The 17975-nt window shown below is 38.7% G+C and overlaps 1 protein-coding gene across 7 annotated transcripts in view; it reads left to right on the top strand.

Moving 5' to 3' along the window:
• Window positions 1-17975, top strand: part of ANKRD44 (ankyrin repeat domain 44) — a 335610-nt gene that overhangs the window by 151383 nt on the left and 166252 nt on the right. For all 7 annotated transcript variants that reach the window (XM_032277674.1, XM_032277673.1, XM_032277675.1 and 4 more), the window contains exon 3: window positions 14415-14493. In XM_032277674.1, coding sequence (XP_032133565.1) covers window positions 14415-14493 — 79 coding nt within the window. The remainder of the gene's footprint in view (window positions 1-14414; window positions 14494-17975) is intronic.

The following is a 17975-nucleotide window of genomic DNA, read 5'->3' on the forward strand; positions in this document are numbered from 1 at the left end:
AGCAAGGAAAGATCTAAAATTGACATCCTATCTTCAAAATTGAAAGAACTAGAGGAGCAAGATTAAAAAAACTCAAAACCTAGCAGAAGACAAGAAATAACTAAGATCAGAGCAGAACTGAAGGAGATAGAGACACAAAAAACCCTTCAAAAAATCAATAAATCCAGGAGCTGGTTTTTTGAAAAGATCAACAAAATAGACAGACCACTAGCCAGATTAATGAAAAAGAAAAGAGAGAAGAATCAAATAGATGCAATAAAAAATGATAAAGGGGATATCACCACAGATTCCACAGAAATACAAACCACCATCAGAGATTACTACAAACAACTCTATGGCACATAAACCAGTAAACCCGAAAGAAATGGCTAAATTCCTGGACACTTGCATCCTCCCAAGCCTAAACCAGGAAGAAGTTGGAACCCTGAATAGACCAATAACAAGGGCTGAAGTTGAGGCAGCAATTCGTAACCTACCAACCAAATAAATTCCAGGTCCAGATGGGTTCACAGCTGAATTCTACCAGACATTCAAAGAGGAGCTGGTACCACTCCTTCTGAAACTATTCCAAACAATTAAAAAAGAGGGAATCCTTCCCAAATCATTTTATGAGACCAACATCATCCTGATACCAAAACCCGGCAGATACTCAACAAGAAAAAACTTCAGGCCAATATCCATGATGAACATAGATGCAAAAATCTTCAATAAAATACTGGCAAACTGATTGCAACAGCACATCAAAAAGCTTATCCATCACAATCAAGTAGGCTTCATCCCGGGGATGCAAGGCTGGTTGGACATATGCAAGTCTATATACGTAATTCACCACATAAACAGAACCAAAGACAAAACCCACATGATTATCTCAATAGATGCAGAGAAGGCCTTTGACAAAATTCAACAGCACTTTATGCTAAAAACTCTCAATATATTAGGTATTGGTGGAACATATCTCAAAATAATAAAAGCAATTTATGACAAACCAACAGCCAATATCATACCGAATGGGCAAAAACTGGAAGCATTCCCTTTGAAATCTGGCACTAGACAAGGATGCCCTCTCTCACCACTCCTATTATAGTGTTGGAAGTTCTAGCCAGAGCAATCAGGCAAGAAAAAGAAATAAAGGTGTATTCAATCAGGAAAGGAGGAAGTCAAATTGTCTCTATTTGCAGATGACATGATTGTATATTTAGAAGACCCCATTGTCTCAGCCCAAAATCTCCTGAAATTGATAAGCAACTTCAGCAAAGCCTCAGGATATGAAATCAATGTGCAAGAGTCACAAGCATTCCTATATACCAATAACAGACTTAAAGAGAGCCAAATCAAGAACGAACTGCCATTCACAATTGCTACAAAGAGAATAAAATACCTAGGAATATAACTAACAAAGGACGTAAAGGACCTCTTCAAGTAGAACTACAAACCACTGCTCAAGGAAATAAGAGGACACAAACAGATGGAGAAACATTCCATGCTCATGGTTAGGAAGAATCAATATCATGAAAATGGCCATACTGCCCAAAGTAATTTATAGATTCAAGGCTATCCCCATCAAGCTACCAATGACCTTCTTCACTGAACTGGAAAAAACCACCTTAAACTTCATATGGAAACAAAAGAGAGCCCGCATAGCGAAGTCAATTCTAAGCAAAAAGAACAAAGCAGGAGACATCACACTACCGGACTTCAAACTCTACTGCAAGGCTACAGTAATCAAAACAGCATGGTACTGGTACCAAAACAGAGATATAGACCAATGGAACGGAACAGAGGCCTCAGAGGCAACGCCACACTTCTACAACCAACTGATCTTTGACAGACTTCACAAAAACCAGCAAAGGGGAAAGGATTCCCTGTTTAATAAATGGTGTTGGGAAAACTGGTTAGCCATGTGCAGAAAGCAGAAACTAGACCCCTTTCTGACACCTTACACCAAAATTAACTCCAGATGGACTAAAGACTTAAACATAAGACATAACACCATAAAAACCCTAGAAGAAAACTTCCAGGATATAGGCATAGGCAAGGACTTCATGACTAAAACATCGAAAGCATTGGCAACAAAAGCCAAAATAGACAAATGGGACCCAATTAAACTCCAGAGCTTATCTATAGCAAAAGAAACAATCATTAGAGTGAATTGGCAGCCAACAGGATGGGAAAAAATTTTTGCAATCTACCCATCTGACAAATGGCTAATATCCAGAATCTACAGATTTACAAGAAAAAAACAGATTTACAAGAAAAAACAGATTTTCAAGAAAAAAAACAACCCCATTCAAAAGGGGGTGAAGGATATGAACAGACACTTTACAAAAGAAGACATACATGAGGCCAACAAACATATGAAAAAATGCTCATCATCACTGTTCATTAGAGAAATGCAAATCAAAACTACAGTGAGTTACCATCTCACGCCAGTTAGAATGGCAATCATTAAAAAATATGGAGTCAACAGATGCTGGAGAGGAGAAATAGGAACACTTTTACACTGTTGGTGGGAGTGTAAATTAGTTCAACCATTGTGAAAGACAGTGTGGTGATTCCTCAAGGACCTAGAAATAGAAATTCCATTCGATCCAGCAATCCCATTACTGGGTATGTATCCAAAGGATTATAAATTGTTCTACTATAAGGACACATGCACACGAATGTTCATTGTGGCACTGTTTACAATAGCAAAGACTTGGAACCAACCCAAATGCCCATCGATGATAGACTGGACAGGGAAAATGTGGCATATATACATCATGGAATACTGTGCAGCCATAAAAAACGATGAGTTCGTGTCCTTTTTAGGTACATGGATGAACCTGGAAACCATCATTCTCAGCAAACTGACACAAGAACCGAAAATCAAACACTGCATGTTCTCACTCATAGGTGGGCATTGAACAATGAGAACACATGGACACAGGGAGGGGAGCATCACACACTGGGGTCTGTTGGGAGGAACTAGGGGAGGGACAGCGGGGGGTGGGGAGTTGGGGAGGGATAATATGGGGAGAAATGTCAGATATAGGTGATAGGGAGGAAGGCAGCAAACCACATTGCCATGTATGTACCTATGCAACAATCTTGCATGTTCTCCACATGTACTCCAAAACCTAAAACGTAATAAAATGTATGTATTAAAAAAAAAAAGAATCAGGTGATGTACTGTATAGAAGAGTACTTGGCAATTTTATGAAGCATTAGACAAATTACAGTTTTACCATTTTTAATTATAAATGTAATGTTTTATCATTTGCAAAAAAAATTCACATATCAATTATTTAAAACCTACTACAAGATATTGAAGGCTTTGGACAGGAAATAATGTCCAGTACTTTACTATTTGTGATTACTTAAGAATAGCTTGTGTTAGAGCAGACCTGTCTTTTTTAATAGGAAAGTCTTTTATTATTTACAAGGGAAATTTTATTTTCTTGTTTCTAAACTGCAAGTCTTGAAACACAGTCGAACAGAGTAGAAAGTGAAGAATGCCCATAAAATTTTTCACCCAGAGACAATTAGTGTTAACATCTCAGCGTCTTGTGCCGATGTGATATCTTAGGGCCAGAAAACTGCATTGGTTATTTTTATTATGAGTATTATACATAAGCTCTGTTTCTAAAATATATACCTGGATGTTGAAAAAAAGTTGGAAAGAGCTACTAATCATTTCTGTTAAAATGGTTTTCTATGGACCCACAGCAACTGTTCTATATACAAGCTTTTGCTTTTAATTTCAGGGAGTGGAAAGAAAGAAGGGAGAACCTCATAGCTAGGAGTTGTTGTTGTGTCCAGAGCAGATGCCTTTGAGTATCTCCTTTCATTGCACACTGTTTGTTTCTGTTTAACATTTCCTAACTCTATGTGTGTGTGTGCGCGCGCGTGCGTGCGTGTGCGCGTGTGCTCTTTGCTGATGGGTATGTTTAATCTAGTATTAGTCTACTGTAGTAGAAGACCCCTGCCTGGAGTCAAGAAAGCAAGATTCTTTCAGATGCCATAAAGGCAGGAACCCTGTCCCTTGAAAGCTGCTGCATCTTCAGGTCTGAGCATGGTGCTTGGCAGATGGTAGATCCCCAGTAAATAGTTTTGTCTATTGTATAAATGAAAGATTCCACCATTGTCATCAAGAGCTATGTGACCTTCAGCCAGTCAATTAAACTCCCCGGATGTCTCTGATGCCCTTCCAGTTTAAGTTTAAATATTTTATAAATCTAGCTTCCTCTTCTGTGATTTTGATTCTGACACTGTGTGGTCATTTATCTGATTACAAATTTTCACCACTGCTAGCCCCTTACAGGTGTGAAAAACTAGCAGCTGCCTTCTTTTCACCCTTTCATCAATAGCAGATAGTTTTCCAGCTGATTATGTTATTTTCCTAGTTATCTGACTCTTATTAATCTATGTTTGTTTAATAAATTGGTTAATGAATTAATTAAAAGAGACTGTGAGCCTGTGGTGGGGCCCTAAATGAAACTAGACTTCTTGCCTCACCGGCTAGAGCAGTTCCAATCTGTGGGCTTCCTTAAATACACTTAGCAGTAAAACATTCCCACCATGTGTTCAAGAATTATGGCTTGAATGGAAAACTGTTCAGCAAATGCATTAAGTTTAAAGACACTCCTTTTAAATATGCTTGGGGTGCCGCACAGAACAATTGTGAACTTTATTAGCTTTTAGGCTGCAGGGAAGGTGGTACTCCGAAGACCTGCTTGATTTTCATCAGAAGCTCCTGATGATTGTCTTGGCAGTGGGTGGATGTATATTCCTGTTTCGCTGGCATCAAAGCACAGTGTCTTGGCCGGTTTTTCATTCTGTGGGACTTAAGGACCAGAACCCTTTCCCATGTTCTGTTTCCACCGGCTCTCAAGAAATATTCCTGGCCAAGTGCTATCAGGGCCTCACAAATAGTTGGTACTTCATCAACTTTCCCAGCAGAGACCACTTTAAAAGGGCTTCTGTCACTTGGGAATGTCTGGGCACAGTGGTAAGATCCCAAAGGTCCGATATCAATCCAGTGCTGCCATGTTGCAGTGTATCCAAACGTTTGGCACAAACCATTTGCCTTTCCACTTGTACTTAATTTTCTAGATTTATTTTCTACATCTTTACTCAGTAGACGTTTGTGAAAGCTTTCATTTAGGAAATAATAAAACTTCTAAGAGATTTTGAAGAGGAATCTTGGTTGTGCCTATTTTTAAAGCCTGTAGCTTTAATCCAACAGGCCATTCTTTTGTAAGAACTTCACTTTTACATCCACACATGACCAGAACATAACATGAGCTGCCTCTAAATTAACCCGCTATTGGTTAATTTGATTTTGCTATTTCTTTTCTTCTATAAACTGAATAAATTTTGTTACTTAGGGGTATTTTTAACTTTTAAATATGACTTTTTTATGTTACACAAGAGTGTTTTTTTTGCCTGCTTATGTATTTATGAAACTGCTTTATTGAAATGTAATTGGCATATAATAAACTACCCATATTTAAGGTGCATCATTTGTGAAGTTTTGACATATGAAACCATTACCATGATTGCGATAATGAACATACCCAGTACCCCAAAACCTTCCTTGTTCCCCTTTCAAGTCCCTCCCTGTTACTCCTCCCAGTCTCTCCCTTAGACCCCTCAGGCAACTGCCAATCTGCTTTCTGTCACTGTGTATTAGTTTTCATTTCGTAGAATTTTATGTAAGTGGATTTATACAATATGTACTTTTTTTTTGTATGACTTGTTTCACTTGCACAATTATTTTGATTCATCCACGTTGTGACATATATCCTTAGTTCATTCCTTTTAATTGCTGAGTAGTGTTCCATTATGTGGAAATAAGTTTGTCCATTCATCTACTGATGGAAACTTGGATTACTTCTAGTTTTTGGTTATTACAAATAAAGCTGTTATGAATAGTCATGTTCAAGTCTCTGGATGGACCTATGCTTTCATTTCTTTCGGGTAAATATCCGAGGGCAGGATATCTAGCTCGTATGGTAGGTGTATGTGGGCAAGCATGCTAATTATAATGGAGACTAGCTTTCATTATATTTACCAAGGCTTGTAACCATTCAAAGCCAGCAAGAGCCTGAACAACGGAATCAGATCTGGTTTTGAATCCTGGTTCTACCACTTAACTAGCTTTGTGACTCTGGACAAGTTACTTGTCATCTCAAAATCTCAGGCTCCTCAACAGTGAAATGGGGATGCTCATATTTTTACCTCACAGTATTGTTTTAAGGATCAAATTTGAAAATATAAAGTCTCTGATACAATTTTTGCTCAATATACACTATTTTATTTTTAGAAATTAGTGCAGTAAAAATATCCAATGTCTAGTTATATAAGGCAGATAAAATAAAAATGTCTTTGGCATTCTCATTTTTCTTATTGTATCATTTTAAATTCTTGGGAATGATGCTTACTTAGTTTCAGGAGTTAGATATTATATTGAGAGTATAACTTATAATTTGAACATGGTTAGAGATAGGAAATATACCTATATTTAGAAATAGATAATTTAGAGATAAAAATATACCTATATTTTCTATATAGGTTTAGTGATAGAAAATATACCTATATTTTCTATATCAGAAATATATATCCATGTTACCTTCAAATGGATGGGTTATGATACCAACAGAGTATGATGGTTGAATCGTGTGGTGGTGGGAGTGTGTGGGGGCAGAGATTTGCTGTCACCTTTGAGGCATGGGAGGCTGCATGTAAAGAAAATCCAGCTTCATGAGACAGTGCAAGCATTTGGGATGAATAAGGGTGGCAAGTCTAAATTTTTCTCTTACGGTAACTTGCGAGAAAACATTGATTCATTTCTGTTGTGTCTAGGCAAATGCAGAACTTGAATTTTCATTGAAAATTGAATTAAACAGTATAAAAAACTCCACACATCACAAGGAAAAGACTAATAACTGAATTTTACAGTGGGTAAACATACATATAGGTAGTTTGCAGTTGAAAAAACCAGAACATACTATGTCAAGCATAACATACTGGCAGAGTAAGAAAGCCAATAGCATCAGATATTGGCAAGGATATTGGGAAAAGGAACTAATATGTAACTGGTAGGAGTGTAAATTGGTAAGACTTAATGCTTTGAAAGTTATGTAGTGATACCTAATACAATCAAATGTGTGTATACCCTAATCCAGCGCTTCCTTTTTTGGGCATCTACTTCAGAAAAATTCTCACATGTATGTACAGAGAGACTTGTACAAAGATGTATGCTGCAACACCATTTGTAATAGTGTTTGAACAATTAAAAACAACACAATCCCTTCCCTCTTTCTTTCCTTTTTTTCTCTCTCTCCTTCCCCCACCTCTGTCTCTCTCTCTCTCTCTCTCTCTCTCTCTCTCTCTCTTTCTCTCTCACACACATACACACACACACACACACACACACACACACACACACACACACACACACACACACACACACTCTCTTCAAATTTTCATTTCTGAACATGGCACTTTACCCCCAAAGGTATTTTTTAAAACTAGAGTTCTGAAGGAGATGTAGAAAAATGTTAACATGTTCATTTTTGCTGGTGGGCATATATGGGACTGTATTTCTCTGTATTTATGAGATGTTAAAAATCGAAAGTAAACATGAAAAATTTCAAAAGAGACATGACATTTGTTTTCTGTCTTTCTCTTTCCTTTATTTTTAACCGTCTTTTAAGTCCCCACATTAAGACCAAGCTTTCTTCCCATTGCGTGTCTTGTTTGGCTCCTATCCTCATGTAATTTGAAATACCTCCAAGGTACTTGTTATGTGTATGTGTTCAGAGTTTCTTTAGATATCTTCTTGCCTCTAGTGATCTCTGTTCAATATCAAATTAAGCTAGTTAGGCCTAAGTTGTCAGTTATCTCCTAACTTCTTTAATTTTAGTGGGAGTTTGGGAGTTGGATTGACAATTGTGACTTAACTTCTGCTGCTGCTGCTGCTTTTTTTTTTTTTTTTTTTTTGAGGCAGGGTCTTGCTCTGTCACCCAGGCTGGACAGTCATGTGATCACAGTTCACTGCAGCCTTGACCTCTTGACCTTTTGGGCTCAAGCAGTCCTCTCAACCTCAGCCTCCCAAGTAGCTGAGATCACAGGCACATGCTACCACACCTAGCTAATTTAAAAAGAAAATTACTTTTAATAGAGACGAGGTCTCACCATGTTGCTCAGCCTGGTCTCAATCTCCTGGGCTCAAGCCATCTTCCTGCCTCAGCCTCCCAAAGTGCTGGGAGTACATACATGAGTCACTATGTCCAGCCCAAACATAACTTCTGTACTTCATAGGCTTGTTTTCTTAATATTGCTCCATCTGTCTGTCTTTGTATGTAAGATATTCATAGATATTCATATATAGAGAGAAATGTTTGTTTTGGTGTATGACAGATACTTAGAATGCAGATTAGATCATTTACGTCTAGCTGAGAATTTCCAAAGCATGTACCAATTCTTAATCTTCAAAACAGAGGCATAGGGTGCCCCCCAGTCTGCCTGTCTACACAGTAGTTTTAGCTATCAGAATGGCCTCTCTGCCCATGTCAAGCTCACTTTGCATGTACATACTTCAGGTTCCCTACTTTCTTTCATCTGCTTCTTCTTTGGTAAACAGACAACTCAAACTTCTTCTGCCAGATCGCTCTATGACATCCTGCAAATTTAGCTCAGACCCCTGCTGGCTGTCTTTGGCTATTCATAGAATGGGAGGGTTGACCATCCTTCCTTCTGGAGGAACCTGGGCCTTTCACTTCTCATGCGTCTGAATCTGTCTGCAAAGGACTATGTGGAATTGGAGCTACTGGGTGATGAAAAAAGACCTTCCTTTTTGTGATGCTTGGACAATCTTTAAAAACTATGCTGAGTTTAAAAACTCAGTGTGTGTTAATCTTGCTGCATCTGCTTTTGGGTTATTTCCATTCTTATGTTCATGGGTGTTGTAAAGGTCTAGTAACTATTCAACTATTGGTCATCGCAGAGAGTCTACTTGGGCAAAAGATGGAAATGAATGCAAATAATGCACTTAGCCTGGCCACTAGGAGTTCTGTTCCTGCCCTGATCCTGGATTCCAGTTTTGATCCAGGAACTACGCCTAAGCCAGCCTGTAAGATAGAGGCTAGGCTCTGTGACTGACCCAGAAGGCTGGCCATTGAGGGCTTCCAAGATTCCCAGATAAACTGGAACCAGTAGGACCGTTAGGGAGTTCTGGGCAAGATGTGTTTATTTCCCAATTCAGAAGATATTTTTTTTTTCTTGTCAGTTGAGACTACTACCCAGGCCAGATTGGATATGGATGGGTTTGGGGGAAGTATCCACTGAGATTTTTGTCTCATTGCATTTGATAACGTTCACAAATCATTTAACATCACAGATATCACTATTTGCCACTTCCCTGTTATTGTTTTTATTCTAATGTCCTACATTTAGAAACTGATCAGTGGACTGCAAGTTTCTTTAGGGGGAGAGGACTAGGTATTTTAAATTTTGTATCCCTAATATGTACCACAATGTCTGGTATATAATAGCTTCTAAATAAACATCCATGTCTAGATAATATGCCTGAATAAATGATTACAAAACACACCCCAAAGTTCCTGTGCTTATTTTTCCTTTCTCCTACACTTTCTTTTTTTACTCTTTGAGTTTTGATCCCTCTTAGACCAAAGTTTTAGGTGCTATCTAGCATCATGTTTTGGTACTGCTTTCCATAATACTTGCTTCATATCTCTTCCCTCAAATCCTGTTTATCTTTTGAAAATAGTGGGGGTTTTCCCTCTTATGCTTTGTCCTTTGTGCCAAGTTATTTTAAATGTCATGCCTGGTCTCCATCTGATTCTTCTGTGGTCTCAAGTTCTTGCTGGTTCTTCAGTCTGCTGACTCTTGCTTATGGCAAATATTTCCACGTGAGTCTTGTGGCTTAGGCTTGTGAGTTCATTTTCCATGGAGATTTAATCTGTGGGTGTCCCAGGTTGCCTGGATTGAGGGCACATCTCTCCAGTTAGGTTTTGTTTCTTCTTCTAGGGACGTTAGGAGTATCATTGGTCTAAAACTCATTTTTGTGCATAGTTTCAACTTGAAAGCTCCTGGAGGAAAGAAAAAGTAAATTCCTGGACTATACAGGCAATATGAATTCAAGACTCTAAACCACATGAGGGCAGACTCTGGGGATGTGAATGCTCAGTGGAAACATTTTTATTCCAAGGCATCTCTTTGCCATCTGCCTATATGTTTGTCATTGTTTTTCTTTTCCAAGCCCACTGTTTCACTTTGGGAGTCTTTCTTCAAGGTCACTTCAAGGGTCTTTCTTTACTTGGAGGTCGCAGTTTTAGTTCTCTGCCTTATTTCCTATCCCCATCAAGTTAAGCCCCAAGCCCCTGGTGTATGGACCTATCCCTGCACTATTAAGTTCATGTGCTTCCAGCGTTGGTTCTCTATTTACTCTCCATTTCTGGCCCCTTTCTATTTAATTTCTTGTAAGCTCATTTAAAATGATGTTTACTGTATGTTTGTCACATTTTCCTTGGGATTTCTTAGAGATCGTAGTAGAAAGGTTTTTAGTCTATCACGTGAACTTCTAAGATGATGTTCTTGCTTTCATTTTTATAAAGAAAAACGTTTCAATTTGGGAGCCAGGACACCTAATTCTTTGACATCAATTTGCCGTGTTGGGTTAAGTCATACAATGTCTCCTAGGCTCAGATTCTTTTTTTGTTTGTTTGTTTTTTTGTAGAAAGTGATATCTTAAAGAAAGAGAGAAACAGGAGAAGGAGAAGGAAAGAAACAGCTAACTCTCACACTGAGTGAGAGACTCAGAAAGATGGAATCTAGGAGGGGAAAGCAGCTTCCTCGAGAGTGTTAGGGAATAGAGAGAGATGGAGTTTAGGAGGAGAAGACAGGCTTCCACGAGAGAGTGTGGAAGGGGACTCCAGAGGGAGAATCCAGGAGAGAGAAAGACAGCTTCCACAAAGGGAGTGTTCTTGGAAGGGGACCCAAACATGGAGTCCCCTTAGGCTCAGATTCTTTATCTTTTAAATGGTGATAATAAGACTTAAGGGCCGGGCTCGGTGGCTCACCCCTGTAATCCCAGCACTTTGGGAGGCTGAGGTGGGCAGATGACAAGCTCAGGAGATCAAGACCATCTCGGCTAACATGGTGAAACCCTGTCTCTACTAAAAATACAAAAAATTAGCCAGGCATGGTGGCATGCGTCTGTATTCCCAGCTACTTGGGAGGCTGCAGCAAGAGCATTGCTTGAACCCAGGAGGCAGAGGTTACAGTGAGCCTAGATCACACCACTGCACTCCAGCCCCGGTGACAGAGCGAGTCTCAAAAAAAAAAAAAAAAAAGAATTAAGAACAAAGTTATAAAAGGTGTAACTCCCTTAATAGGAATGCTTTGAGATGGAGTAGTAGAATAGTTGGGCAGGTATTTGGAAAAAATAAAAATAAAAGCACTTCATAATAACCATTTAGATTTGTTTCTTTTTCTAGATACTTTAATTATGTCATTGGGCTAGAACGCATTTTAACCAGTATTATGACTAACATTCTCTTTTCTCCAGAGCCTTTGCCCTCCTTCTGTCACTGCATCTCCTACTTCAGTAGTTTAGCTTATGGCAAAGTAGAGGGACCTTCTACTTAGGCAGAGGACCTACTGCTACCTCCTGGCTGATTTCTTGCTATCTAGCATGGTGATTACTATGGCTCAGTCATTCATGCTTTGACTCATGATCAGGTGTTCCTTGTTAGAAGAGAAGGCATTAGCAACCCTTGGCCAATAGTGGAAATGCACTACTGTGTTGGTTAAGGTCTTAATAGGACATGCATTGTTTCTATGGTTTGGGAGAACTAAAGGACTGCTGACTGGATGCAGCCTTCTTCGCAGTTACCTGTCTGCCGTGTCACTAAAGGAATCAATTTGCACAGTTGTCCTGGAAACTACCAGAAACCTTTAAACACATAGTAACAGGAACACTGGGATTCATAATCAAGAATTTTTACAGTGTTCATGTTAACACACCCTTTTTATGTTATAGAAACTTTGGTTTGAACAAGCTGTGTCATAAAAGGGGTCACAGAATCAGCAAAACCAGTTATATCATGACAGGCCAGCCAGATTTGCAAGGTAGGGAGGGATTTTGGAGTTTTCTTAGCTTTTTATTTGAGGCCAAGATCTCAAACAGAGTTGCCTTTGCTTCAGGTCAAATGAAGTCATAATTTGGGTTGGAATAGTCCCTGTTTAAATCACTTAGGGTTTAATGTGTTGAAACAAACCCTGAAACCAATTCAGTTCACAAAAGAACATATAATTACATAGCTTTTATCCAAAAATTTGAGTAGATAAATTTAAGTAGATATCGTGAGGATGCAAAAGGAACATAAGGCTAAAATGGAAAATACATCTAGGTATATCAACAAATAAAAAACATTTGTGAGAATCTGTTCTCAGCTTATATAGTTCATTGTACAAACTAATATACTTGATTCTCAATAAGCAAACATGATTTCAAATACTGAATCTTCATTTTCAAAGATAGGGTGATATATCTATAACAAGGTTGATCATAGTAATATATCATGCTGAATTTTCCAATGCATACCATTATTTTATAGTTGTGTGACAGCCCTATTTTCACTTTTCCATAGTAATTGCCTGCAGCCATGCATAGACAACAGGAGTTTCCAGTGAATCCAAACTCCTTTTTGTCTACTTAATGTTAGCACGTTCTTTATAAAACCTACTTACCAGACTTTCTAACAAATAGACTGGTTTGAAGATCAATTTTTGTCATGTCCGCTGCCTGCCATCTGTTTTAGATATTAGTGAGTCATGAAAAGTCTAAAAGAAACAATCTGTGAGAGAGACAGAGGAAGAGCAGAGGGTCTGGATTATCAGAAAATGGAGTCATATCCTTGGGCTAATCAAAGGTTATTAAAGGTATAATCAAATTATAAATGGAATAATGATGAAAATCAACAGTGAATCCAAGAACCATGAAACTAACAGGCATGCTAGTTTTAGGAGAAACCTTAAAGACATAGCAGATGGGCTTTGGTTACCGTTGCTATGGATTAGTCAATGGAAGTTAGTGGAAGAAGCTATACATGTAAATGAGTTAGTTGAGCCAATTTATGCTGAGTACCAAGTATGCTGATACCATGGGGATTAAGAAGAGTGAGGCTGATTCTTTACTCCAGGAAGTTTTCAGTCTTGGGGGAAAGATATCACACAACTCTCCATGCGATGACAGTAACGGGCTTAGTATGGAGCACTGCTTTGCGCTTATCTCCTGCTTGCCTAGGGCTTTATTTACTTACAGGATCTTTATTCCTCTTATCAGTCCTCTAAGGTAGATGTTATTATCAGCAATTTACAGATGAGGAAGCAACATTTTTTTCTTTGCACGTTACCATGCTGCCCCTTAGTACAATCTGTTAAATGCCTTGCCAAAGACACAGACTGGAGTCTGCTAGGTGAAGGTCAGATCTTGACTATGCTATGTGCCTGTGGAATCTTGAAGAAATTTTAAAATTTGAGCTACAGTCTTCTTATCTATAAAGCAGAGACAATATCAACTTTAGCTCTCAACCTTAATGCTGACATCCTCAGAAGTCCTCTCCAACTACTCTTATTCCCATCTCCTCAATCACTGAATCCCATATCGTGTTTTAGTTTTGTCATAACCTCTGTCACCATCAGAAGTAATCCCATGTGTTATCCAGTATACTATTGTCAGCCTTCCCACTTGAATGTGAGTTTCATGAGGGTAGAGACCAGGCCTATTGCAGTCATCATCCCTGTGTCCCCAAAATTGGGTTCCTGGCACAGAGTAAATGTTCAATAAGTATTTCATGAACAATTACAAGCATAGAAAAGAGAAAATGACCACACTTATGTTTAATGTTTAATGTTCTTGTGAACCATTCCACTATGTTTCCTTAGAAAGAAAATAACTTTGAACTGCGATGTTTTCTCAAACACATTTACTTGGCATATAAATCTAGGGTGTGCATATGTATGGCATATGTGTTTGAAAATAACTATTGAATTATGTTGCTATAGTAGATTAGTTTTTTTTTTTTAACCATCTGAAGGTTTGGAAATACTGTAAGTTGAAATTCATCATCCAGTGCATAATGGTCCATTTTTGACCTGAGCTGGGCTTCAGTAAAAGGAGCGAGTAGCCAAATTCCAAACACAGACACAGAAATGGAATCCTTTCTTATGTGTAACTAGAGGGTGTGTTGAGAGAAAATGCATAACCAGAAATCACTCGAATGTTTGGTCTTCATGCTCTTCCACATGCATTAACCACAGAGTGAGTGACATGTCTTACTAAGTCTATAAAAGGGACCTCCAGCTGCGACTGACCTGTTGTGTGTCTTTGACGTTGTGTATTTCAGGATTCTGAGAAACGAACCCCCCTTCATGTGGCTGCATTTCTGGGAGACGCAGAGATCATTGAACTCCTGATTTTATCAGGTAAATAATCAATATATTCAAAAGGCAATTGCAAATAAAAGTTTGAATAAGCAGTTTACTAGATTGACTACTACAGTGAACCCAAGCAAATTTCTTTTGTTATGTTCATGGAAGTTTATTTGATAGGCAATTTTATCTTTACATAAAGGAAAATGCAAGAAGTTGTTCTTATTGAAAAATGACTTCTCCATTAAAATTTTTATATTGCTTTGAAAGTCTGATTCCTGGATATCTGGTCAGGCCCAGCATTGTAGACGAATTCAGTTCATTGTAGATGAATACATTTGGATATATTTTGCTTTTTAAAAAAATTATAAAAAAGGAAATAAAACTAGTTTAAAGTCTACATGAACATAAACTTATACACACTACATATAGTGAGTATATATGCACACTATATAAACATGCTATATAAACACTACGTTTGGCATGTATATACTATATATGATATATACATTCTATATAAACACTATAATATACACTATATATGCTATTTTACATATGCATACTGTATATATGCCATATATATGCACACCCTAGATTTATATGCCAAGTAAATGTGTTTGTATATTTACATATATTTAAGTTGGGCTGTAAGACAATACTGTTATGCTTATGGATACATGACTCTGACTATGTCATAAAAGTATAAAAACATGGAAGGTGAGGAACCATATTGATTGCTGGATAGTGGTTACCTCTAACTAGGCAGGTTGAGTTAAAAAAAAAAAAGGTCTTCAGGGAAGGCTGTAAAAGAACTGCTACAACTCTCTATAAAATATTTTATGTTTAAAAAATTGGAAGAGAGTATGGCAAACGTTTAAGTCTGATTTGTGTTTTACTGGTCTTTGTGATATTATCCTCTTTATTTTTCAATGTATTTAAAATATTTCATCAGATTTTAAAATGCCAGTGGTTTTATTTTTGGGAACCTATATGCTCAGTGTATCTCACCAAACAGGTTTCCAAAACCATTATGTACTTTCTCCCTTGAGTGTTTGCTAGACAAGTCCTGGAATGAATTGAGCATGTGCAAATGTCTCACTGTAGATTGTTCACAGACAGGCTGTCTTTCTTCTTCCTCCTTTATGTTTTAGAGATTAACATCTAGAGGAAGTACCTCTGCCTACGGACTAGTCCAAAGGCCTATAATAAGCTTCTGCCTTTGTTTGCAGTAAGTAAAGGGGAACTGTACCATCCTAAAGTAAGCTCTGCAGAGGTAGGAGCTGAGACATGCATTCATGCAGATGTGGTGAGAAACAAGAATTGTGCAGTGAGGTATAAGCAACATGGCCCTTATTTTGTTGTGTTCGTGTTCTTGAGGTGGGTTTCCCCAGGAAACAAGTGTCTGTGCCTCAAAACATGTGTGCCCCATGCTCCTGATGGTCATATGGAGCTTAGGTTAGATTTCGCATGGCATTTATTGTGCTTTTGAGAACAGGCCTTTCTTCCAGCAAATCTAAAGACATCCCAGGGTCATGTTCCAAACAAACGTGTATTATTTGGTGTTGGCACAGACCAAGGGCCAGTACACAGCTAGCTGGTCTCCCTGGCAGTGGCAGTTTGGCCCATGGAAAATTGTAGGCAGAATCGGTGAAGGTATAAAATAAAGAACTTTGTGGTATGACATCTAATGGTCCCCATCAGCTATACCCACCTCTTAAATGTTATATTAATAGACCTCTCAGAGTCTCAGAGGAATGTTCATTTCATGACTGTACAAATTCAAAACTTTGTCTTACACACCACATTTGTGTTGTTGTTGTTTCTACATCTGAAAGGGAAGATTTTAATTCTGCAGCATGAAGTCAACCCAATCTCTTTTTTCAGGTATCTGGGGCCACTGATTGACAAACATGATTTCACATCACCTTCACATGGGCATAGAATCCACCAGCCTCTCTTCAACTCTGGCTGATTTAGTAGAGCTGGGAGAAGCTGTTGCATATATCTTAATCTGTTTACTTGTTTGGTCTTGGAATTTCCGAACTCTTAATCTCTTTAGCATAATTTTGGTTCACTGTGCTATGGAAAATTTCCTCTTTCCTCCCATCAAATTAGGAAGACTTAGGGTATGGACGAGCATTGGGAAAGTTTTCTTTCTTAATAATTTTATTTACCTGTGGAAGCTGAGGCATATTCTTGGAATTCACATGGCTTTTATTTTTCCTGAAAGGTTCTCTACTCAATTTATATATTAAATTCCTAATATTACAAGAGCATGATGATTTCATCTCTGAGCTTGCATTTGGCAGCTGACCCTTTAGGGAATCCAACCAAACTGTTACCCAATTTAATAATGAATGAGGTGCTAACGATTCCCATGTTGGACAAATAATTTGGCCTTGCCAGAACAGCCCATTACAGCTGTGTTCTCTATTGTTGTATAAACTTACAAAGCATGGCATAACCCAAGCTTGCTAAAGTCCTGCTGGCGTTATGTCCTGTTGGCAAGGTGGATAGAACCCTGAATGCCTCTGGGTAGACTGGGAAGACAAGGTCTTGGGGAAGAATTCAGGCCTTGCAAATTTCACCGTCTCACAACTGCCAGTCCAAAGTCTGGCTTTATTTCCCTCCTGACTCTAGCTGCTGTTAGGGAACTGGCCGAATCAGGATTAAGTCAGAGAGATCAGTGAGAATCAGTCAGTGGCTAAGAGTTAAGATACTGGGGTTGAGATATAGGAAGCAGAGCACCCAGAAAAAGGACAACAGTAGAAATATCCTACAGAGGCCAGGTGTGGTGGCTCACGCCTGTAATCCCAGTACTTTGGGAGGCTGAGGCGGGAGGATCACTTGAGGTCAGGTGTTTGAGACCAGCCGGCCAGCATGATGAAACCCCATCTCTTTGAAAAATACAAAAATTAGCAGGATGTGGTGGTGGGTGCCTGTAATTCCAGCTACTCAGGAGACTGAGGCAGGAGAATTGCTTGAATCTGGGAGGCAGAGGTTGCAGTGTGCTAAGATCATACGACTGTACTCCACCCTTGGTGACAAGAGTGAGACTCCATCTCAAAAAAAAAAAAAGAAAAAAAAGATCCTCCAGAGAAAACTTTGAGGACAAGTAAGGATTATAGGGTTCTGGGTTGAAAGATGAAAACTGGAAGTACTCTCCAATACAGGAGTGTTTGTGAGGTGTAACTACTAAGTAAAATTTATGGCCGGGCGCGGTGGCTCAAGCCTGTAATCCCAGCACTTTGGGAGGCCGAGGCGGGTGGATCACGAGGTCAAGAGATCGAGACCATCCTGGTCAACATGGTGAAACCCCATCTCTACTAAAAATACAAAAAATGAGCTGGGCATGGTGGTGCGTGCCTGTAATCCCAGCTACTCAGGAGGCTGAGGCAGGAGAATTGCCTGAACCCAGGAGGCGGAGGTTGCGGTGAGCCGAGATCGCGCCATTGCACTCCAGCCTGGGTAACAGGAGCGAAACTCCATCTCAAAAAAAAAAAAAAAAAAAAAAAAATTTATTAAAATTTATTTTT

The sequence above is a fragment of the Sapajus apella genome, unplaced genomic scaffold (genome assembly GCF_009761245.1).
Source record: "Sapajus apella isolate SASKATOON/1434 unplaced genomic scaffold, GSC_monkey_1.0 scaffold10, whole genome shotgun sequence".
Classification (NCBI taxonomy): Eukaryota; Metazoa; Chordata; class Mammalia; order Primates; family Cebidae; genus Sapajus; species Sapajus apella.